A 24,981-nucleotide genomic window follows, 5' to 3' on the forward strand; every position below is an offset into this window, starting at 1 on the left:
AAGTCCAGGTCAATATCCTCTACTAAAAGTATTTGGACCATAGAGTTTCACCAGATGGTCTTAAAAAGCATGTCCAAGCTTCTCAGTCATGACTTGAAATGTCTCACATAGGTCTAGCTCTGTATCCTCTACAAAAAAATATTCGGACCATAAATTTTCATATTAAGCTTGGAAGTAAGCAAGTTCCACAGGTCAAGGCCCTCACTCGTGACTCCAAAATTCTCATACTAGTCCAGCTCAATAGCCTCCACTAAAATTAGTTGGACCATAGATTTTCACCAGTTGGTGGAGCTCTTATGAAACTTGATAGTGATAAAGTATATGACAAGCTGAGCTCCTCACTCATGACGTGAAATTTGTCACACAAGTTCAGCTCAAATGATTTTGCAAAAAGTATTTAATGAGATGGTTGTGTTATTATTAAGCTTGAAAGTTAGAAAGCACGATAGGCCAAGTCCTGACTAGTGTCTTGAAATTTCACACACTAGTCCAGCTCAATATCCCTCACAGAAATTCTTTAGACCATGGATTTTCACCTGATGGTGGTGCTGTTATGAAACTTAAACATTACAAAGCATTACAGGCCAAGCCCCTAGCTTCTGACTTGAAATTTCTCATACCAACACCAATCCAGCACTATATTCTCTACAAACTTTCATTTTCATGAGATAGTGAAAGCGTTATTCAGCTTGAAAGTTGCAAAGTTCGACAGGCCAAGCCCCTCACACGTGACTTGAAATTTCTCACACAATTCCGGGTTAATATCTTCAAGTCTTCGGGCCAATGAGTTTCACCAGATGGTGCAGCGCTGATTAAGCTTGGAATTTACCAAGTGTGACAGGCAAAGATCCTCGCTCATGACTTGAAATTTCTCACACCATTCCAGCTCAGTAACCTCTATAAAAAAATCTTTGGACCATAGATTTTCACCAGGTGGTGAAACTGTTAAACTTGAAACTAAAAAGTATGACCAGCCAAGCTCATCTCACATGACAGGAAATTTCTCTCACAATTCCATTCCTAACACAGTGTAGCTAACGATAGTGTTTTTATTGTTATAGGGTGTATTCTTTCAAAGTGAGGATAGTGAATCTGCTTGACTATTGAATGATTAAATTGATTACATTTTTGAACATAATCATGTAACAAATCTGTGCAGAATACAATTAAGAGGCCACAAGATAAAAGCATCCCTGCAGTATTTCAAAGGCGCATCTGAAAGTCAGGCTGGCATTGAGCCCTCGGTGTCCTTGCAGAGTCCTGACTCAGAGCCCAGTCAGCCAGCCAAAATCTGCAGTGCGCACGAGTCCAAATATACACACACTCGTTTACCCAGTTATACCCATTATTTACACACACACACACACACACTTTGGTCTTTTTTTTCCTCACAGTCTGCCTGTATCAAATTCTAATCCATAAACCCAATCACGACCAAATCCCCGCCTCCTGTTAGGGATCTGTTTGAGTCAAATCCTGATCCAATAAAGACAGATCCAAAAAGGAATCAAACGATTCTTACGAGAATACTTACCAAACTTTCTTTTGCCGCCATCTAACACTTGGATCCTCTCCAGCTCGGCCAGGCATGGTGGTTCTGAGGAGATGAAAATTGGGAACATTCATGGAAAATATGACTTATATTTCAGCATATAAGTAGCGTAAACTAAACTTGCCACTATGTGTGGAAGTGCTTTGATAACTTTCCTGTAACTATACATTTAATTTACTTGACTGGGCTATTAACTATTGGTCAGTGTCAGTGTGGCAGTGTCCCACCAAATGGGATGCTGTTTTGCTGTCCCTAATACGGAATATATATATATTTTTATAATGAACACAGAGTAGTCATTATCCATTTTCTATAGCATATGTACTCACAAGGGAGATGTCTATCCCAACTGACTTTAGGTGAGAGGCGGGGTACATCCTGGACTGATCGCTAGCAAATCGCAGACCACATATAGACAAACTGATATTTGAACCCAAACCCTCTCGACGCCGAGGCAGACGTGCTAACCACTACGTACGTCACCATGCTGCCCAGAGAGTAGTCATTCAACTGGAAATTTTGGAAGGCGGCGACGAAGCGAACTAAAATTAGATGGGGAAAAAATCCTGATCCATGGTGTAATATTTTCATGTTTGTGAAACTTACACTAAACGATAACTTGACAAAATCATCAACAGTCCTAACGCAGGTACTGCTTTTATTCAACCTTGCAGCAATATTAATTTTCCTCTGCATGTTCTATTGGATTTTGCCCTCAACCGCCGGGAAGCTTGGGACCCACACTATATTCAGCTTGGCTGATGGGGGATATCGGAGAGCTGAGGGAGAATGAGGCTGTCAACAAGCCGCAGCAATGTTCTCATTGCCTGGCGATAGCCATTTCAATCCGGGAGGAGATAAATGGCGACAGACACGAGGAAACTACATACTCAAGAGGCGACCCTCCTTTCTTTCTTTCTATCCCGATGGCGGCCTTGATGTTAGAGAGCATGGCCGTGGCAGGTCAATGCGTTCCACTCACTCTCTCTCCAGAAGCACAGGCACCACTCGGCCGTGGACACTTTGCCGTCCTTGTAGGAGTCACACGAGTTGAAGAAGGGACGGATGCAGATCTCGTACTTGTCTAGGTTGATGGCGGCCAGCTCGGCCTGGTCCAGGTACAGGTCGTTGTTGGTGTCCAGCTTGGAGAACATCCAACCTACGGAGTCCTTACAGCTGGCCACCAGGCTCCTGTCCAGCACTAAGAATTCACAAAGAAAAACATTTATTTTTAGTACGAGGCAGCCAGACCAATGGTAAAATAAAAACATGTTAAATAACTATTTTTTTTATTTTTTCTGTCTCTGTCTGTCTTTCGATCGGATATTAGCTCCCAGAAATGTTCTTGTGAAAATTCAGCGCCCAAAGCAAGTGTAACTTAGTAGCATGAAATTTGGTAGACACGTCTATCATGGGTAGATCCACAAAAAAAGTCTCAAGAAGCCATATTTGAAGAGCCACAGATTTTGCCCAACAGAAATGTGCTAGCATTTTCTTTTCCCTAATGAACCAAGCCTAAATGTTATCTGAGACAGATGTGTGATGCTAAACTACAAAAAAAGTGTGTGTGTGTGTGTATATATACATATATACAGTGGGTACGGAATGTTTTCAGACCCCCTTAAATTTTTCACTTTTTGTTATATTGCAGCCATTTGTTAAAATCATTGAAGTTAATTTTTTCCTCATTAATGTCCACACAGCACCCCATATTGACAGAAAAAAACGTAATTGTTGAAATTGTTGCTGATTTATTAAAAAAGAAAAACTGAAATATCACACAGCCATAAGTATTCAGACCCTTTGCTGTGACACTCATATATTTAACTCGGGTGCTGTCCATTTCTTCTGATCATCCTTAAAATGGTTCTACACCTTCATTGGAGTCCAGTTGTGTTTGATTATACTGATTGGACTTGATTAGGAAAGCCACACCCCTGTATATAAGACCTTACAGCTCAGTGCATGTCAGAGCAAATGAGAATCATGAGGTCAAAGGAACTGCCTGAAGAGCTCAGAGAAAGAATTGTGGCAGAGATCTGGCCAAGGTTACAAAAAAAAATTCTGGTGCACTTAAGGTTCCTAAGAGCACAGTGGACTCCATTATCCTGAAATGGAAGACGTTTGGGACGATCAGAACCCTTCCTCGAGCTGTCCGTCCGGCCAAACTGAGCAATTGGGGGAGAAGAGCATTGGTGAGAGAGGTAAAGAAGAACCCAAAGATCACTGTGGCTGAGCTCCAGAGATGCAGTCGGCAGATGGGAAAAAGTTCTAGAAAGTCAACCATCACTGCAGCCCTCCATCAGTCGAGGCTTTATGGCAGAGTGGCCCGACGGAAGCCTCTGCTCAGTGCAAGACACATGAAAGCCCGCATGGAGTTTGCTAAAAAAAAACACCTGAAGGACTCCAAGATGGTGAGAAATAAGATTCTCTGGTCTGATGAGACAGAAATTGTTGGACTTAATTCTAAGTGGCATGTGTGGAGAAAACCAGGCACTGCTCATCACCTGACCAATACAGTCCCAACAGTGAAGCATGGTGGTGGCAGCAGCATGCTGTGGGTGTCTTTTTCAGCTGGAGGGACAGGGAGACTGGTTGCAGTCGAAGAAAAGATGAATGTGGCCAAGTACAGGGGTATCCTGGACGAAAACCTTCTCCAGAGTGCTCAGAACCTCAGACTGGGCCGCAGGTTCTCCTTAAAAAAAGACAATGTCCTGAAGCACACAGCTAAAATACTGAAGGAGTGGCTTCAGAACAACTCTGTGACTGTTTTTGAATGGCCCAGCCAGAGCCCTGACTTAAACCCAATTGAGCATCTCTGGAAAGACCTGAAAATGGCTGCCCACCAACGTTCACCATCCAACCTGCCAGAACTGGAAAGGATCTGCAAGGAGGAATGGCAGAGGATCCCCAAATCCAGGTGTGAAAAACGTGTTGCATAATTCCCAAAAAGACTCATGGCTGTATTAGCTCAAAAGGGTGCTTCTACTAAATACTGAGCAAAGGGTCTGAATACTTATGGCTGTGTAATATTTCAGTTTTTCTTTTTTAATAAATCTGCAACATTTTCAACAATTCTGTTTTTTTTCTGTCAATATGGGGTGCTGTGTGTACATTAATGTGGAAAAAAATGAATTTAAATGATTTTAGCAAATGGCTGCAGTATAAAAAAGAGTGAAACATTTAAGGTGGTCTGAATACTTTCCATACCCACTGTGTATATATATATATATATATATATATATATATATATATATATATATAAAGATGAAACATGGCTAGGTCTTTAAGCATGACAATGATCCCAAACACAACGCCCGGGCAACGAAGGTCAAGGTCCTGGAGTGGCCTAGTCAGTCTCCAGATCTCAACCCCATAGAAAATCTTTGGAGGGAGTTGAAAGTCTGTGTTGCCCAGCGACAGCCCCAAAACATCACTGTTCTAGGGGTGATCTGCATGGAGGAATGGGCCAAAATACCAGCAACAGTGTGTGAAAACCTTGTGAAGGCTTACAGAAATGTTTGACCTCCGTCATTGCCAACAAGTGGTATATAACAAAGTATTGAGATGAACTTTTATTATTGACCAAATACTTTTTTTTTTTTCTCATTTTGTCTCTCATAGGTGAGGTATACTTACGATGAAAATTACAGGCCTCTGTCATCTTTTTAAGTCGGAGAACTTGCACAATTGGTGGCTGACTAAATACTTTTTTGCCCCACTGTGTGTGTATGTGTGTGTGTGTATATATATATATATATATATATATATATATACAGCGTGATTGAAAAGTAACTCCCCATTTTAAAAAACTTATTTATTCATGTGTTGTAATTTTTTCAAATTTATTTTGTGTATGTTCCATGATTAAAGGAGCAAGTCTATTCTACCAAACCAACGACTTTGGAAGAACTTGAAGGGCGAATACGAGAAGTTATGTCTTCCAGCCCACAAGAGTTCCTTGTGAAATCAGTTAATGCGGTTCCCAGGCGGCTTGAGAAACTGGTGGCTAATGCTGGCGCCGATATCGAATTTTAAATAAAACTCCATGCAATACACTTTCTACTTAAAAATAGGGAATTACTTTTCAATCACCCTGTATATCGTCATTGCGTGTGACTGGAGCATGTAGCCATGTTTGATGGTTTGCCATATAACACAAAACTGTAATAACTCAACTCCACAAGGTCTCAAACATCTTGTGTGTGATGAAGGTCTCTCCCTGAAGAGACTCAATAACTCTCCTGACACTCGGTTTCCTTCACATTAGTCCGAGGTCTGGTACATCTACCAACTTTGTCAGGGGTGTTTGGACCTATTCATCACTGTTTGCAACTTTAAATGAAGTCTGGTGTTTGAGGTGAGTCATCCAACGCCGCTCCCCATCCATACACTGACGAAAACCCAAATTCATTGCAATTTAGCATTGCTCATCTGCAGAGGTGGGTAGAGTAGCTAAATATTGTACTCAAATAGGAGTACTGTTACTTTAGAATAATATGACTCAAATAAAAGTAAAAAGTAGCCCGCCAAATAATTACTTGAGTAAGAATAAGTACTCAGTGAAAACAAAAAATCAGGTACTGAGTAACTGTTGAGTATCTTAAATCAGAGCATGACCGTCCCAAGAAAATAAAAATAACTACATAAAATATGAATGTGCAAATTCAGACATTCCTGAACAATATCACTTATCTAAAACATAAAAAATATAATCTTTATAAAATAACAAACAATTAATATTTTTTTTGTAAAATAAATTAAGGTAAATTTAGCTTGAAGAAATGGCACTGGAAAAAAAAAAAAGCCCAAAAAGTTCATGCTGCAATAATGGATTCTATGGGCCCTTTCTTGTTTGTGAATGGCGTAAATCCGGCGTTGGGGGTGTTATCGATTCTGGTAATTTCGTAGACCAGCACAGCCCGGCAGATCCTAAGCATTTATTAGTCAATGAGGCCCAATGTGAGCGGGTAGCATTATTAAATATAGAATGAGCTGGCAATGACCTCTGGCGAGTTAGAGATGTCCGCAGACCTCAGTATCTGTCTGCCTGTGTCCAGATCAAATTCACCAAAATTGTATTTGACCAACAGTCTATCTGTGCTCGCAGTTTAACGTGGTCTGAGCTGGCGTAAGTTCAGACCGACTTTCTGTCTTGGGAAAGCCTTCAAAGGGATGATTTATTTGTCTTCACATTGCATGCCCAGACCCAAAATAGCAGTAGTAGTAGTAATAGTAGTAGTTGCTCCAACCGGTTGCAGTGTTGGCTGTGGTGCTCTTGGCCCCAGGCTTGCTGTTATTGTTCTGCTTGGCGTTGCTCTGAAGGAGTTGGAACCAGTCCCGAAGACGCTCGCCAAGATCAGCCAGATCCTGTCCGGTGCAACTCTCTGCGGGGAGGTCTATATTTGTAACACCTTCTTACACTCATGTTTACATTACATTTACACTCAGCTGCATCTTACCACGTTTACTCTCCTGCTTGGCGGTGGGAACGGCGGTTGAACACGGACACAGACCCGAGCACTTGAGGGTCAGCTCCTTCCCCGTGAGACACGCCTGCTGCTCCAGCTTGCACTGCAACACAAACACACACATTAACACACACGTTCCTGCGACGAGGACACGTGAAGGTGAAGTCAAATGACTTATTGCAGGGACGCGGATCAAATATTCATGAAGGGAGAGACTGTACTCCTTCGTTCCTGTGTACGACTTGCACAAGGTCAGCAATGGCGATGTAAAAGACAAAGTATAAATCAATAAAACACCCCTTTCAAGCCCATATTGGTCCTTCTAATTCCATACTCTGTCCCCCACCATGAGTGTCCCCACAGTGCAATGAGTGTGATGAATGCCTGACAGTGTCTTGGCGCAGGCCAAATTGTAGTTATAGTTTCCCTCAGAGGTCCGTTATGACTGTGAAATCACATTAATAAATAATCCCCTCATCATATTATTACATATCGTCGCTGTCGGGCGGAATTTCCAAAATCATTACTTTTCAGAAAAAAACAAACGTCTTCCTGCTTGAGTCCACGTCAAAGTCTGCGCTCACGCCAACTCCCCAGTCAGAAAAAGTCTTTAATCTCAAAAGCAAACGACTGTAGTTACTTCATCCTCCCAAACTCTTTCTCAATAGAGCCATCGGTGATGCAATAAATACGCTAACTGAGCAGTTTGATAGGCGGAAATGAATCTGCACGCATTTACTTCGTGACTGACCAGTTCCTTCTGCACCGAAGCATTACAGTCATCTATTTTTAACACAACAAGCTTACTCAAATGTATCTAACATAACTATTTCCACTCGTTATTGTCTAAAAACATCCAGACTTTCAATTTTGAGGCGACATAATGGCGCACGGCACCCGCAGAGTGAGGGAAGAGGCAACGTTTTACAACACTTCTCAGACAGTTCAAGTATTCAAGAGAGGTTATACTATACTGCATATGTTCTCAATTTTTTATCGACACGTTTAATTGGTTAATAATGCATAAAGGTAACTGACAAGGTGGTAGGTCTGTACCTATAGTATGGATTTGTGGAAAAATATGAAATTGACTATACAGTATTTGGACATACAAGGTTTCAGTCTAACAGCGGTGATATGTACAACAAATTGATGGATAACTCGTTTTGAAATCAGAAGTCAAGAAATGTTTTTATTCACAACTATTGTTCAATTTGTTAGTAAGAAGAAAATGCTCTAGACAATTTGTGATTTTGCACCATATTTTTTTTTTTTTAGCCAGAAACATGAAGTAGACCCACATGATTTGTTTTACAGGGCCACATTAAATGATTTGGGGCGGATCTGGCCTTGAGTTTGACACCTATGGTTTAGAGAATCCACTGCATAATAACAAGTGGCAACATATTTAATTAACTAAGGTCACCTGTCTACTCATGAATTAATTACTACTTTTTTCATTAAAGTCAATTGAACGAGTGAATAAATCAATTGACACTCATCTTGACACCAAAGAGAATATATGTTTTCCCATTGACTTAAATGAGACTCAATATTGTGGTAAATAAAGCAAAAATTGAACATTTTAGCACTGTACATGTTTGGAAAATGTATTGCTTTCTAGGTTTAATTGGCTTTAAAACTTTAAAGGGCAAGGAAGACAAAATTTAGGCCATGTGCCTCACAAAAAGAATCACCCAATCAACATGGAAATCCAAAAGACAACAACAGTACAGCATGACTGACCTGGAAACCACCAATCACTGTCACTATTGCGTGTGTGTGTGTGTGTGTGTATAATGTCACGTGTCAGGATACCCTTGAGGCGTAGTTGTGTCCGTCAGATCCGCACACAGGCCCGGTGGAGGAGATGGGACATGGCTGACAGTTGCCATCAGAGGACCTGAGAGCAGGCTGCTTGAGTCTACAGGAAAAAAAAAAGCAGCCCTGAGCTACTGACTTACGGCCTTGTTGTTACACCGTGGTGTCTTTCGGAATGCGTCCTGTAGATTTTCAGGATTCACACATACTCACCTGTGCTCAAGCTTCTTGCGGTTGATGCACACAGCTCTCTGGTAGCCCTGGGCCATACACACCTTGTGCCTGCTGCACTTAACCTTTTGACAGGGGTCCTTGGTGGTGTCCACATCTATGAAAACAATAAGATATGTTCTGCGGTGTTTCTGCTTCATCCTCAATGTCCTTTGTGTCACAAATTTACACTACATGGACAAAAGTAGCAGGATGTATTGTACATATTAATTAGGGGTTGATAAGTATTGGGGGATGAGACTATTTCTGGTCTAGCACGACTGTGCTCCAAGGTCTATAAAAGGCAGAGGTGGGTTGAAATGCTACATTTACTGTGTTACTCCATGGTTATGTTTAGATAGAAGAGCAACAAATCAAAAAGGCAGACAAATTCAGTTTTTTATAGGCTGCGTTAAAAGGGGTTTTACCCAAGGTAGAAAATGGATGCGTTGATTTAAAATTCCACTCCGTCCTCATGATTTTTATCCAGAATCGTGACTTGGAAAAAGGCAGGAAAATGGTGGCATTTACACATTTCAAAGAGACCTCTGATATTAACTCAGAAGGCAGAAAATTGCTAGGTAGGCTTTGTTCCTCTATTTCTGAGTCAGTGCTGTTCATACAGAGCAGTAATATGAAAAAAGGCAGAAGATGCCACCTTCTGCAGACAGTGTACAGTGACAGTTTAATTTGGTCCATGACCATGCTTGCAACTCAAAACACTCCTCTCTCAAATCATCTTTACCTTTTGGAATGAACGAAAATGCCATTAATCTGTTCCAGCACCCCATAAAATGCCAACCCCCCAAATTTGTATGTGAAGTTTAATAATAAAAAAAAAACAGCACGCTACAGTATTGTGCTTTATGAAAACATTCATATCAAAATCAAATAAAATGTAAGGAATTTAAACAGTTTTGTACATCATGACTTCATGCATTAATTGTGTGGCTTCTTCTGGTGTGTGCAACTCGGACACCAGGGGGCAGTATAATATATTATGGACATACTACTCCATCAACTGCAGTAATATTTGTCGTTTTTCACAGAGGATAAAGATGATATGCCTGTGAGTATATTTATAGTTTGTCTACATTTTCTACATTTTACTGCACCGTTTGTGTTGAAATAGCCGTTGCTTAACAGGTTATAATGCCGTGGCGTTGATGCTATTCGTTAAGACGTGTATGGTGTTTTGCGTTGTGTGTTAGCATTAAGCTAACGGACTTTCCTAAGGGAAGGTTATGTAGTTATTTTAAATACATGTAATTGTCTTTGTTTTATGTTAAGTTTTCGATTAAACTTCAACTGGGAGTGGCAATAAACAGCTTGATTTTTTAAAAATTGTTGATTATCTGCCCAACTGCTGCTTGTTGTGAAATTCGTTGCCACCATCGCTAGCGCTCGCAACTCAAATTTTTGCTTGCAACTAAAGACAAAAAAATTGGCCTAGTGATGGGTTGTATCTAAAAAAACTCATAAATCTGGTGACTTTTAAGTCAAGGTACCACAGGCAGAGGCAGAAAATTGACAGTCGACTTCGGACCCCCATTCCGTTTTCGTGACGTTTATCTAGAACAGCGACATGGGGAAGAAAAAGCGGAAAATACTGGCTATTGCAAGCTAGTGTCTCAACTGAGCCCATAACAAGTCTGACTATTAGCGTTTCTTCCACAAATTCAACTATTTTAGCATCCATGCCGTGATAAATTTTAAAATGAAAACATTAGTAAATAAATATGTCTGCGCTTGCCAACTGCTGTGTTGTGAGCGTACAGAGAGCATAAGGTATCTGCCTGAGCCTCACGTTAACTTAACAGGCTTCCACGGATTAAAGCAGCAATGGGCGATGATGACGTTTCCATAGCAACAGGCTCTTGGCGGTCCTGGGAGTCATTCCTGGGTTGACTGTGATTTGTGGCTCAATCTGGTTTGTTTGCGAGAACTCTCGCTCGCTGGCTCGCTGCGCAATCATGTCAGCGTGGCCGTTTTCGAGCCTTTGTCTTCATTTCGTGACGACGCCCTCATCAATGCTGCTTCCTGTGCCGTCCTACCTAACCTAACCGTCTCTGCTATGCTATTAACCTAATGCGCAAATTGATAGAAAGCCTTTAATTAGGTGCTTTGGTACAATACAATGCTGATTTAAATGAGGTTTAGCCATGCAGATTGGTCCTCATCACGGACCTTCTTATCATCCGTGCACACTCTAACATAATCACGCTTATCTCGGAGGTGACGCCGAATTGCCTGCACTTGTAAGGATGTGGACGCATTTGTCACACACTCTCACTTATTACGATCAAAGTTCATGGTTGCCAAGGTAACTGCGCTTGTAGTATCTGACATTTTAAATGTCATCAGCATCCTTCTCCAACTCATCTATCTATCCACCCAACTAAAGATATGCATCTCAATGTATAACAATGTACAACAGGAGTGGGAAGAAGTAGAACACTTAATACCACAACTCGTCCAGTTAGAGTCAACTAGTTAGCTTCGTTATTAGCATAAGGTTATGCTGTACAATAATTCCTGTTGTAATAAAATGTTATTAATAATAGCCTGTATGCTGTCTTACATCTTCTAAATAGTTAAATGAAAACAAATGTGCATAAAATGTATTCAAACTTAAAGTTTGTTTATTTATTTCATTTAACAACTTAATTTAACCAAATTAAATAAATGTTTATTTAATTTGGTTTAATTAAGTTGTTACATATATATATATATATATATATATATATATATATATATATATATAAACAATATTCAGTATATTACAAATAAAATATACAAAATAATTTCAACAAAATTATAAAACTACAAATGCTGTGTGGAGTAGAAGATCACAAAATATGTCAGTGGGCATCCTCCAATTGTTTATAACCCTATACAGGTGCATCTCAATAAATTACAATATTGTACAGAAATTCATTTAATTCAGTAGTTCAATTCCAAAAGTGAAGTACAAATTATACAGAATTAACATATCGCAAAACACTTTTCAGAAGGTCAATTTGTAACCTAATTCCCATATAGAAAACAAATATTTTAATTGTTTCTTATGTAATATTAAAATTTAAGATTTCATTGCGGCGGCACGGTGGCCGACTGGTTAGAGCGTCAGCCTCACAGTTCTGAGGTGCGGGGTTCAATCCCCGTCCCCGCCTGTGTGGAGTTTGCATGTTCTCCCCGTGCCTGTGTGGGTTTTCTCCGGGCACTCCGGTTTCCTCCCACATCCCAAAAACATGCATGAATTGGAGACTCTAAATTGCCCGTAGGCATGACTGTGAGTGCGAATGGTTGTTTGTTCCTGTGTGCCCTGCGATTGGCTGGCAACCAGTTCAGGGTGTACCCCGCCTCCTGCCCGATGACAGCTGGGATAGGCTCCAGCACCCCCGCGACCCTAGTGAGGAGAAGCGGCTCAGAAAATGGATGGATGGATGGAAGATTTCATTGCCAAAATTGTAAAAAAAAAAAGGAAAACATGAAACATTTCAACATGTCTGTTATGAATCTATGAGTTTCACTTTTTCACAACCAATTTCCCCACAATATTTAAAATTGATTGTACCGTAAAAGTTGCTCTTTGAGAACAAAAATGTCATCTATAAATAAATTGAAGACAGTTGTACATTCACGTGTGGACACACTAAATTTAAATTCTGCCAAATCTATGGAGGACACATCCTCACTGGCAAAACATGAGGTACATCTGTACTATATCTAATTTGCCATCTCATTTATTTACACGGCGGCACGGTATTTGACTGGTTAGCACATCTGCCTCACAGTTCTGTGGACTGGGGTTCAAATCCCGACCCCGCCTGTGTGGCTTTTGCATGTTCTCCCCGTGCCTGCGTGGGTTTTCTCCGGGCACTCCGGTTTCCTCCCACATCCCAAAAACATGCGTGTTAGGTTGATTGAAAACTCTAGATTGCCTGTAGGTGTGAATGTGAGAGCGAATGGTTGTTTGTTTATATGTGCCCTGCGATTGGCTGGCGACCAGTTCAGGGTGTACCCAGCCTCTCGCCCGAAGATAGCTGGGATAGGCTTCAGCAAGCCCGTGACCCTAGTGAGGAAAAGCGGTACGGAAAATGGATGGATGCATTTATTTACACAAGAAGGTCAAAATATTAGGAACAGCTCTCAGTATCATGCAGTGCACTCAGTGGTGAGCCAATAGGGAAAGCTGGAAAGCCTTCTCAGCTGGTTTAAAGCGCCGACTAATATTTGTTCCGGGAAATTAATTTATTCCTAACAGTCTATGCTCTTAATTTCGCAACTTTTCTCTTGGCTGCACTGCTTCCAGTTTGTGTATGTTGATGTTATAATTTTTTGATCCAATCTGATTTGAGCCTCTCTATCTGCTGCCATGTCAATATAATTTGCCCTGGGCCTTCAGAATCAGTAGTGCTGGCCGACAATACTGAAACCTCTGATTGGTTGGTCAGAGCAATATTCATGACAGCCAATTCAGACTTACAAAACACGTAGCGAGCTGTACACATTCACATTTGCATTTTTTATGCCTGCAATAGTTGACAAAGGAGGAGAAAATTTACTTAACATTGCATTTTCAAGACGGACTTTTCCAGAAAAGCTGGACACCGTGCAGTGTCATTTGTATCGTATTGATGGTTTCTATAATTGTGACATGATAGTGGTGGTATTAAGAGGTGGATTAAATCAGTTAAGTCCCGCCACTCAGTTCTATACCACCGCAAAAGACAGCCCCAATAATAAACATATTGTTGAATTTATACCCAATAATCTGATAGTGTCCGTTAAAGCAATGAATGAAAAAGTTGACCCCGCAGGCCTTGTCTTATCTCCTGGTGTCGACCACTGAAATGAGGTCATTGATTGATTGCAGCGTTCAAGATGACCTCTCGTTTTGAGATAACATTCATCCATCCATTTTCTGTTGGGGTTAAAAAAAAAACAAACTCGTTCAAACATTCGAGTGCACGTGCCTGCAATTGTGAGCGTGTGTGCGGTTGTTTGTTCTTACAAATCCAAATTATTGCTCTCCCGCAGCACTGACCAGAGCAACGCAATTCAATCAGAGCAGAGACCCACTGGCTGCATTGATGAATTGACTAGAGAAAGCCAGTGCAAATTATGCTGACCTCTCCCTCCCTCCCTCCCTCCCTCAGCACTAAGGTCGCCTCAAGTGGAGGTAGCTACTGCAGTGCCTCAAAGCAAGTTTCCATACTCTCCGTGTGTGTGTATGTGTGTAAAAAGTGTCGACAAAGTTCTACACGTCCGTCTTCTGGTCAAACCAGGTCAAAAATGCTCAGTGGAGGAAAAAGAAGGACTCCAGAGTCTTGTCCGGTCATTGTGGTGATTTTGTGACAACTTAGGTGACTTTGTCTTTTTTTTTTTGTTGTTCTCTATTAGAAAGCCTTGGCTCATTATGTGTTTCAGGACTGATTTTAAGGTTTTTATGGTAATTTATAAAAGCTTCTTGATAAATCTTGGCCATTTTTCATTAGCTGATCTGCTTATCAACCCCCGTAGACCCTCAGGTCAGCCATATGAGCTCACAGTGCTATCAAACCTAATGTAATAATAATAATAATAATAAAAGAAAACTATAGAAAAACATGTTTCCTCCAACTGCGTGTCATGTGACTGCTTTTTCCAGTGACCAGTGCTAGTTCTGGCGGCACGGCGGTCGACTGGTTAGAGCGTCTGCCTCACCACAGTTCTGAGGACCGGGGTTCAATCCCGGCCCCGCCTGTGTGGAGTTTGCATGTTCTCCCCTGCGTGGGTTTTCTCCGGGCACTCCGGTTTCCTCCCACATTCCAAAAACATGCATGGTAGGTTAATTGAAGACTCGAAATTGCCCGTAGCTGTGAATGTGAGTGCGAAAGGTTGTTTGTTTATGTGTGCCTGCGATTGGCTGGCAACCAGTTCAGGGAGTACGCCACCTCCCACCCGATGATAGCTGGGATAGGCTTCACCGCTCACGCGACCCTAGTGAGGAGAAGCGGCTCAGAAAATTGATGGATGGATAGTGCTAGTTCTGTTCAACTACATGAGAAGAGCAGACCGGAGGAGAGACGCAGACTTTTTGCCATACATGCTTCAAAATACTTTTAAAAAAAAACAACAACATGTTAATGCACTTTTAAAGACTACATCCCAAAATTAATTTAAGTATGGCACGGAAGAAAACACAGGCTGTTTCTGTGCTGCTGTTTAGGTTCGCAACAGAGCTCAAGTGGCTCTCCGCAGTTCACAAACTCTTCTTTGATGAAGTTTTAGTGGGCAATTTTCATCTCACCAAAGCGGGTGACAGTTGTGGATGACAGTGACTTCCATTAAATTAAGTCCTACTAATTGTCACCCGTGTCTCGCATATCTTTTCTGCTGTGCTTTTACTTGCCTGTCCGGTCTTCGACTTTAAGGTATAATTAGTCCTTCATTAAGCCTTCAGACACCGCGCTAATGGACTCTGCCATTCATACGACTTCATTTAAGCTGAAAATCAAGCAGTAAGCGGTGAGGACACCACTGTGGTGTCATAACTTAGGTCGCTACATGCTCGATAATGCTGAGCTGTGAGGAAAGGACATTCTAGAAACCCAGTCTTTACGAGTTGTAGGCTACAAAAAAATTACATGCAAAAAAAAAAAAGAAAAAGAAATAGAAAAGATGGGTTGAAGCAGGGGCAATGTTGAGCATCTCCTTGGGGAGGCGCTTTAGATCTGCTGGAGCAGATCAAACAGTCACTCAACCTCATTTTTTCTGCTGTGAGAGGAGACAGCAGTGGTTGACCCCCCCACACACACACACACACACACACACACAAGGCTGCGCAATACAATACACAAGTGACGCGTGTGGGTCTGGTTCAACTGAGGGTCATGGATTCTGCCATACGACATTCTATTTCGATCAAGTTATTGAGATTCTTGTTATTATGAGTGTATCATGTCACATTTGGATGTAATATCAGCCAGTTGAAACAGCTTTTTTTTTTCTTTTTTAAAAAATCAGTTTATTTGAAAGGGGACAATGCAATTTCATAAAACACATGAAATACACATGTACACAGCATGTAAATGTAAATTAGCACCTTCAATTGCTTACTGTCTCCAATAGGGCTCGCCAAAATATTCGATTTGCTTATTAAGAATGCTGTCGATTGTGCGGAGTAGATTGTCGATTAATCGCGTCATGAAGAAAATGAGGCAAAATAATCACATTTCTCGAGATGGTGAATTTTGGGTTTTCATTAGCTGTAAGCTATAATCATCAGAATAATGAAATACTTCACTTGAATTGAACAACTAAAATAAATTGGGTTTTCCAGGATATTCTATTTTAATTGAGATGCACCTGTATACATGTATGTTAAACAATGATCATGTTTTTTTTAACAAACCATAGTATTAATAATTTCTACATTTCAACAGATGATGAAACAAGAGAAAAGAAGACTCACTGTCACTTGAGCCTTGATTCTCATCCCAGTTGCGCACATAATCATCCTGCACAAAGAAATACAAAAGAATCAGTGAGACGCTGAAGAACTGCAGACAATGAATGCACGTTTTAAGTAAGAAGTGCTATTAGCATCTCATGCTGATTATAATGTGTGCATTTTGTCTTGAAAGCATGATGATGAGCACGGCGAGACCTGTACGTAAAATGAGTACATCTGTATGGAAATGAGTCAGACTAATGTCTCGCTGTTTACCTGTACACCAGACATATGGCGCAGAGGGCCTGCTGCTATTCAAGTGCTTTGCAGTGCTTGGAATTTGAATATGAAGTTGAGGCCATGCATCGATAAAGACATACAGTACACACTGTGAATATACAGTATATTAACACTTATAAGAACTGACCTCCACTTCCTGAGGAAATGACAGCAAAAGGAGAGAAAAACTGGAAATTAGTGAAAAATAATCACTGAGCATCATACATACTGATGTTTTAAAGCTACAAATAGATGCATTTGCTTCAGAAATTACCATCTAAGACTATATATTAATTATGCAGAAAATGGATGGATGGATATTATGTATATAAAATATGTTTACTATTATGGTTGTAGAGGCAGGAAAAGCTGTTGTTTAACGCATATCTTGCATTGATTTCATTGTAGGGTGCAGTTGTGCCGATGAAGTGTCTGGTTAAAGTAGCTACAGTTTAAAGAGCCACTACCACAAACAGTATTTTATTTTATTAATTTTGTTTACTGTAAAAAAAGGTTTGCAGAGCTGTAGAGTATGAAAAAGCAATAAAAAAATATTCTTATGCTTCAGTATGATTCAGTTTTCAACTTTTTTTTGTCTAAATTTTGTCGTAATTTTCATATATTCGCTTCATTTTCATACCCCAAAAAAAAAACGTGACTTGACCATTTAGTTTGCCAGAATCGATGCGTGTTCATCCAAAGCATTTCGTAAGTTGTGTCAAAAGGGATTCAACAGATGGTAAGGCAAGCTTTTATTAACAACTCAAGGCAATAACCCTCCTGGTCTGATCGGAAACAGGAAAAATCAACGTAACATATCCTGTCAAAAGTCAGACCTTCAAAATAAAGCACACAGCATAATAACAGTTTCACCATATTTACTTTGGCCACATGGTGGCTTTTTTTTTTAGCAGTTGCACTCAGTAAACCAGCAAAAAAAAAAACAATTGTTTGAGTGTAACTTGACTTCCGAGTTAAATTTGCTCCGTGACCACACGGCATGTGTTACTACTGTTTGTGCTCAGATAAGTTGTTTAAATGTTTATAACTACCACGATAGCAATGGTGGTTTCATTGTCAATGGCGTTTTCATCATGTGTTAGCATTAAGCTAGTGGGCTTTTGTAAGGCGAAGTAATGTAATTTGGTGAATCAGGCAACTTGTAATTCTATATGTTTTATGTTTAGTTTGACAGTAAACTTCAACGAGGAGTGGCAATAGCTTGAACTTGGCCTCTTTTTTGAAGAATTGTTGCTTTTAAAGTTCACTGCCACCATTTATTGCTCGTATCTCAAACTTTTGCTCACAAGTCAAAGCAAAGTATTGGCCGAGCGACGACTCGTATCCTTAAAAACTCCCAAGTCAGGTTACTCGTAAGTCAAGGTACCGCTGTACAAAAAAAAAAAATTTTTTTTTGTGGCTGAATAAACTGTATACCACATAAAAACACTCAACTCTTGTTTAATTTCATAATTCTGGATGAGATATCTCACTGATAATATCTAATATTTCAATAGTCCTCGACAAGCAGCCCGGATACAAATCTTCTTGAGCCTATTCATAAGATATTTATCATGCCTCTGTGAGACTTTATCACAGCTTTAAACATTTAAACACTGCAAGAAGGTGCCAAAAATCTCCGAGAAGTTCTTCTTTGACATCCACAGTGTAATCGTACGCATGTAAATATTTTCATCACTGTCAAAACCCTCCACTTGAGCAGCAAAACATCTCCCGCCCGCGCGGCTTGCCCGTCGACATCGTCATTGACAACAAGATTCCTTGCCAGGAAGCCAACATGTGCCTGTGGAATGAACTCGATACTCCATTTGGGTGGTGAGTAATTGTCGGGCTTTTGTAGTTTGTAGTATACAACCTAACCATTAATCCCGTGTTTACCGCATCTCCTCAATTGATGACTCACGACCTGAATTATTCAGTAAACCCTATTTGTGCTCCTGCCAAGACTAGTGAGGAAAATGCCCCGCTGCACGGACACGACTGGAAATCAATGACTTCAGAAGGTGCGTGAGTGTGTGCAGAGGGAGAAACACACACACACACACACACACACACACACACACACTCCTGGGACTCCAATCCTAGTGAGTATGTTGAAATGCAGGGTTATGGCATACTGCATTCTAAAGGACCTGACTTGTTATGCTAATATTTTCTATACTACTGCAATAAACACCAAGTCTTTGTTTATTATTATTATGATTATTATATAACATATTTATTCATTATGTACACAAAATACTGTACATATTGTAGCCTCTGTAGCTCCTTCCAGTGTGCGCAGCTTGGCCATCAGGCAGCAATATAATAAAGTCATGCAGACAAACTAAGAGTTTGACTCCACTACTGCAAGTCAAGTGAAGTGAACTGAGTTGAGCTCTCTGCCACCAAACAGCACTCGTATCTCAAATTTTTGCACGCAAGTCAAAGAAAAAAAATATCGTCTTGTATCTCGAAAAGCTCGTAAGTCAGGTCACCACTGTACTTGGAGCAAAGTTTTCAAAACAAGCCGAGCAAATGAGCCACATGCTGTTTCACCATGTCTAGAGTCTAAATCTATGACTACGTGATCACATGTAGCAGCCTGTTTTGGTAAATTTCCATTACAACACTGTATGATTTTGGTCGTCTCAGAGGAAGGAAAGCAATGATTAAAAAAACGGTGCTCGTACATCTCGCAGCGGGAGTGAAACAAAGACGAAAGACGAGCTGTGACAGCTATCAAGCGGTGTCAGAAATGTAGAGAAATCATTTCACACAGTGAGTCTGTTTCCCGATCGGACCAATTGGAAGACACAGTGAAACACGGTTAAATCCTCAGCCTTAAATGCAAAAGAGAAAATGTCCACATGGGAGTCATCCACGTGGACAGATTTGCTGTGGTCATGTAATCTGGCGAAAGCTAATGCCAATTGTGTGTGTAAACGTAACGTGACTCACCTCCGGCTCTTATTGCAACCCTGGCATATCAAGGTGAACGTGACCACACTTTCCTAAGCACCAGTATCGCAATCGCTAGATTTTCACTCACTGTTTCCATGACAACAATGTGAGGTGGACGCCCACTGTCATTTAGATTATTCTGAAATTGGCTCTGTTGCGATTCTGTCTGTTTCGTCACACAATGTGGACATTTCACACTTCTAAACAATTCCCAAGCGTCTTATCATAGCTTTGATATGCTTTTGTCAAAATATCCCAAGGATCAAGAATCGTAGTACACTGCAAGCAAGTAAGCGACTCTATACTCCGCCTCATATACAGCTAACATGACGAGTGGGACGGAGCGGGACCTTTGACACTACAGGGGCTTCGCGTGCTGGCTCTCCTCATCTCCCTGGCTGGGCGGGATCTCTTGAGTTGCCGCTGGGTGCAACCAAAACTCAACGCAGCTCTGCTTACCTTTTGGCTTTGACATAATAGCAGGATCGTCACACCCGTGGGGGTGTTTCCGCATGACAGTGTTTCAAACAATGGAGGCCGGACACTTGAAAAAGACTGATTCTTTGCCCAGCCTAGCTGATCAAGTCATGGGCATAGGAACTTGGTGTGGGATGAAAATTCAAGCCATTCTCTCTGCTCTCAGATGCTGGGGGCGTCACCGCTGAATGTGCTAAAATGACGGCCCACTCAACTGTCAATCAAATACCACTTTCACAAACTGGAAAAATCTTATGCCTACACATAAATACATGTTTGAGCTGTAAAAATATATCCTCTTAAAGCCTTCCGTCACTGGAATACGTATATCCGCCGGTCATCGTGGGACGGAAACAATAAGGCATTCCAAAGCGGCCACGCCAACGTAAAGCCCCTGTCCAAACATTGGGCGTCATGTTGGAGCAAACAAAAAAACTTCCTCTTCCGCCTTCTCTATGTGACAACTTGACACGTTGGCTGTCAAGTTGGAAAAAAATACCCCCATCTCGCTATTCTGCCTTTCTCTGCATGACGTATGCGCACTCACAGCTGACAACGAGGCGCTCTAAAGTGGCCACGTCAGGGGAGTAGCCGAACAGAAGATGCATTTTTTTAGGTGTAGGCATAGCAAGCTTGCTATCTACAAGTCGCAATTGTGCCGGATAACTGCGAAACTGAACAAAAGCGTTGAAGTGCTTATATAGTGGGGCAGGGGTGACTCATGCCAGACTCCAAAGAGCGTCACGTGGCGCCTTTTTAGCCACACCCAAAAATCCCCAAAACTGTTTAACACTATATCCCCCCAATTGAGTTCTTAGTCTTTGCACGTTTTCAGCAATGTATTTTGAAACAAACCTCTGAATTCATTTTAAAGCCCAGACACGCCATTATTTGTTTACAAATAATAAAATGTCAATTTTGCTAAATATGTCCCCTTTAGCCAAATCGATTCTGAGAAATGTGAACACAACCTAAAATACATCTCACAAACCCACATTGTGATCAAAGAGTGAGTTGAGGGGGAAAATAACTGACATATCCAGGACAGAATCGCTGTGATCTACCTTGCTCCTGTTAAACAGAGCATGGAAGTTCTCTCTCCGCATCCCAACATGGCCGCCTGATTGACAGCTTCCTGTCCCTCTTATATATAAGCCGCGGAGCCTGCTGTCCCCTTGTAGAATTGAGCACAAGTCAAGAGGAACTGTGTCAAAGAAAGAGCTTTCGACAACTGCTGGGTGGCTGGCATAAAAGAAAAGGGTTTGAAAGAATGTGCGAGTACTTGCGTCTGTCAGGATGCGCCGGTGACTGACGGCTGCTTCTCGGCAAATGTCGGCTGTCGGACGCACTCGGCGTCAAATCTCCCGGGGGGGGGGGCACTTGCTGTGACAGCACGACTGCCTCGTCACAAAAGGACGCCGTAATAACATTCAGGCTCTGACCTTTAGTCACGTATGATACTGTATCTGCATTCATCACCGACAAACGCAGAGCAACAAGACGCACTGGAACACCTAATGTGACTTGTCAGCCATTTTCCGGCACAGATAAATACTTTTCTTGTGACACAATTTTAGGTGATGAAGATACTTTCAGAAGAAAGGAGCGAGGCAAAAGTCATAATTGGGCAATTTTGGATTTTGAATTGAAGGAAAAATAGCCCAATGTAGGGCTGACAGATACAGTATAGTCTAAAAAACAACAAACTTGCATTTATAATTCATACAGAGTAAGAATTCATTCGTGAAATTACTGTATGGAGCTCAACCATACTTCCCTATACTATCCCCTATATATTCCCTATACCTATCCCTATAGCTCATGCAGGTTTTTGAGTATTTTTCCGTAATGGGTGCGTTTGATTTTGTTCCTCCTAGTTTTCTCCATCCTTTCTCTGATGTGTGTGGCTGTGAGCCACAAGTAAGCAGCAGTGTAGCATAAACATTTAATATTTTTTACAATGGATATAATCAATCACATATACCATTTGTTTCTGTGGGGTTTAGTAAATGGCAGTTGAAAGATGCTGGTATGTCGCTTACCGGTTTGTATCTATCCCCCAATCACTATATACAGTCCTTGCCTTGAAATACGAGTGTCTTGACATATGAGTTTTTTTGAGATATGACCTGTTCCTAGGACGTTTTTTTTTTTGTCTTGTGATATGAGTAAAAATTAAGATTCTTGTGCACTTCAGACCCCCACAGTTAGATGCTAAACATAAAATAGTACGGTATATACTACTGACCCTAATCATAAATGCTTTAAAACTGCATGTATCATGTCCCTGTTTTTCAAATATTGCTTATGTATTTTGTACCCTTTCTACTAAATTCCCACATTGAAACCGCAAAATGTGAGATTTTAAACATCAAAGACTCAAAAGTAGATCGAATATAATAGTCCTCTAGAATTTCTGAATTTAAAACTGTGAGGGTCTGATTCGTCACCTTTGCTGCAGAATGAAGCTCCGCACAGAAAGTGGCCTGTTTTTCCCCTGTAACATCCCTGGAGAGCTCATCAAGGATGGACCACATGCCCTCCACCTTCTGCTGTTCACTCAAGTCCCCTCATCCTCTGTCACCTCACAGCAGGTAAAAAAAAAAAAAGGCCAAAAACAAATGCAACAACCTTTTTTTCCTTGTTATAGTACATAGTTCCCTTTTTCCATACATCAATATTTTAGTTATTTATCAGCTTCTTACATCCGGTGTGGGGAAAAAAACAAGATTTTTCTGCATACTCACGTTCACTTTTTTTATTTTATTTTTTTCTTATCTGCAGTAATCTCAAGGAAGCACTGTTCCGATTTAAACTAGGCCAGATAGCGCTGTAGTACACGAATCCAATCTGAAGAAATGCAGCGAAACATCGAATGTCGCTTTCATACATTAAGCTACTTATCATTTCCACCTTCCTTCAGGATCACACTGTTGCCGCCAGCATCAGTTTAAAGATCGCACGAGACACCTGAGACGAAACAAAACCCTGAAACAACTTTGTCATGCTATGCTTACAATTGTTATTATTCTCACTGGACTACAATGCATGAGAAGCAAGTCTGTTTAGTACATGGATTGCAAAGGATTGCAAGGGACAAATTTGCTTCTCATAACCCAGAGGGAAGCTTTTTTTTTTTGGGCTGGAAACCACAACCAGATTAATGAACAAAGCTGTGATCTAGAATTACAGGAATAAAATGTGGATGCCCAGAAATGACTCAAAAGTGATACAGTATATGGGATCATTTCACCACTTGGGGTCAGTGAAAAGTTTGACTTTTTACAAGCCTGCTGGGTTTTGTATTGATTTTCTTTGGTTTTTTTAGTCATACATTGTATCTGCAAGAGTGTATTTCATCTCTGGCAGCAACAATTTTCAATCACAGCTTTGTTCTTACTTGAACTTTCAACAATTGATGTATACTTGTTTTTGTTGTTCAGTTCAAACCTTGCTTTGTGTAATGGTTGCACTGATTTGTCCAACAAAAGGAGAAAGTAAAGGAAAGGAAATAAATACATTCTGCAGCTGTACAGCTATAGCTTTCATACTACAAATTATTCAACAAATAAAAGGATGATGACTACAGAGGAAGAACTGTAATATAGTATTTTATACAGCATCATGCTTAGAATAATTTTACACAATGGACTAATTGAGATATGGAGATGAATGGTACTTTCAAATATTCTTTTTTTTTTCCAATATGTTTACCACTGCACATAAATGGACTGACCGGTTTACCGACTGCAGAGCAAACCAGCCAACAGAATCACCGACCGGCAGCACACCGGCCAACTAATCGACCGGCCGACAGCGCACTGGACAGGATGACTGGCCAACCAACAGATCAAATGGCTACAAGAGACCTGCAGCCTGAATAACCAAATCACCAACCAACCAAGAGACATGACCAAGGGACTGACCAACCACCAAACTAACCAAATGACTGATCAAGAGGCCACCCGACTAAAGGAGCAACTAACTGACTCTCCCCTGGCGGACCAAAGCAAATGACTACTCAGCATACTGTATCATTCAAACGACCAGCGAGACACCACCTGATTCAATGACTGACCAACAAACCAATTGTCTGACAAACTAACCAACCAACTGACAGACGGAGAGTCTCTCTGACAGACTAACCAAACAAAACAACTAACCAACAAACCACCTGAATGGACTGAAATGCCCAAACCAACAAGTGACCACCTGACCAAATAACCAAACAGCCAACCCGAGAGATCACTTGACTATATGACGATCGACTGACTGCCAACTGACTGACCAATAAATCAATTAACCACCAACGGACCACCTAACACATTTACCAACTGCCAACCTAACCGGTCAGCCAAGCAACCAATTGACTGAAAGATCAGCCTATGTACCAGCCAATCAAGCAGCTTCCACTACTATATACTGTACCTAACAACCATCTCTCTGACAACATTCGATCCTTACAGGCTTGCGCTACGAACTTTCACAGCTGCAAAGCGTGGTAAAGGATCCTACTTATTACCTATACAGTAAATAAATCTGTCATTGTGGACCAGAGAACCTGGTACAAAACGCTAAGAACCTTCACTTGTTGGCTCGATGCGAGTTGCAAGGAGGAGGACAGTTGTTTGTTGGTTGTTGACAGTTTAATGTTTAATAACATTACCATAAAAATCTGGTTTAATGCTGTTCCAACAAAACGTAAGGACTCGTGCTGTCATTTGCAACTCTTTTTTTTTCTCCAAGTTCAAAATGAAAAGCTGCATAGG

At 40.9% G+C, this 24,981-nt stretch overlaps 1 protein-coding gene across 1 annotated transcript in view; it reads right to left on the bottom strand.

The window, feature by feature from the left end:
* Nucleotides 1-24,981, bottom strand: part of spock2 (SPARC (osteonectin), cwcv and kazal like domains proteoglycan 2) — a 39,205-nt gene that overhangs the window by 3,532 nt on the left and 10,692 nt on the right. Inside the window, exons 2-8 of the mRNA XM_061789386.1 lie at nucleotides 16,514-16,559; nucleotides 9,058-9,172; nucleotides 8,842-8,947; nucleotides 7,015-7,126; nucleotides 6,805-6,939; nucleotides 2,535-2,753; nucleotides 1,535-1,597 (exon numbers count right to left, since the gene is read on the bottom strand). Of these exons, the coding sequence (XP_061645370.1) occupies nucleotides 1,535-1,597; nucleotides 2,535-2,753; nucleotides 6,805-6,939; nucleotides 7,015-7,126; nucleotides 8,842-8,947; nucleotides 9,058-9,172; nucleotides 16,514-16,559 (796 nt within the window). The remainder of the gene's footprint in view (nucleotides 1-1,534; nucleotides 1,598-2,534; nucleotides 2,754-6,804; nucleotides 6,940-7,014; nucleotides 7,127-8,841; nucleotides 8,948-9,057; nucleotides 9,173-16,513; nucleotides 16,560-24,981) is intronic.

Source organism: Phyllopteryx taeniolatus, chromosome 11, assembly GCF_024500385.1.
Source record: "Phyllopteryx taeniolatus isolate TA_2022b chromosome 11, UOR_Ptae_1.2, whole genome shotgun sequence".
NCBI classification, from domain to species: Eukaryota; Metazoa; Chordata; class Actinopteri; order Syngnathiformes; family Syngnathidae; genus Phyllopteryx; species Phyllopteryx taeniolatus.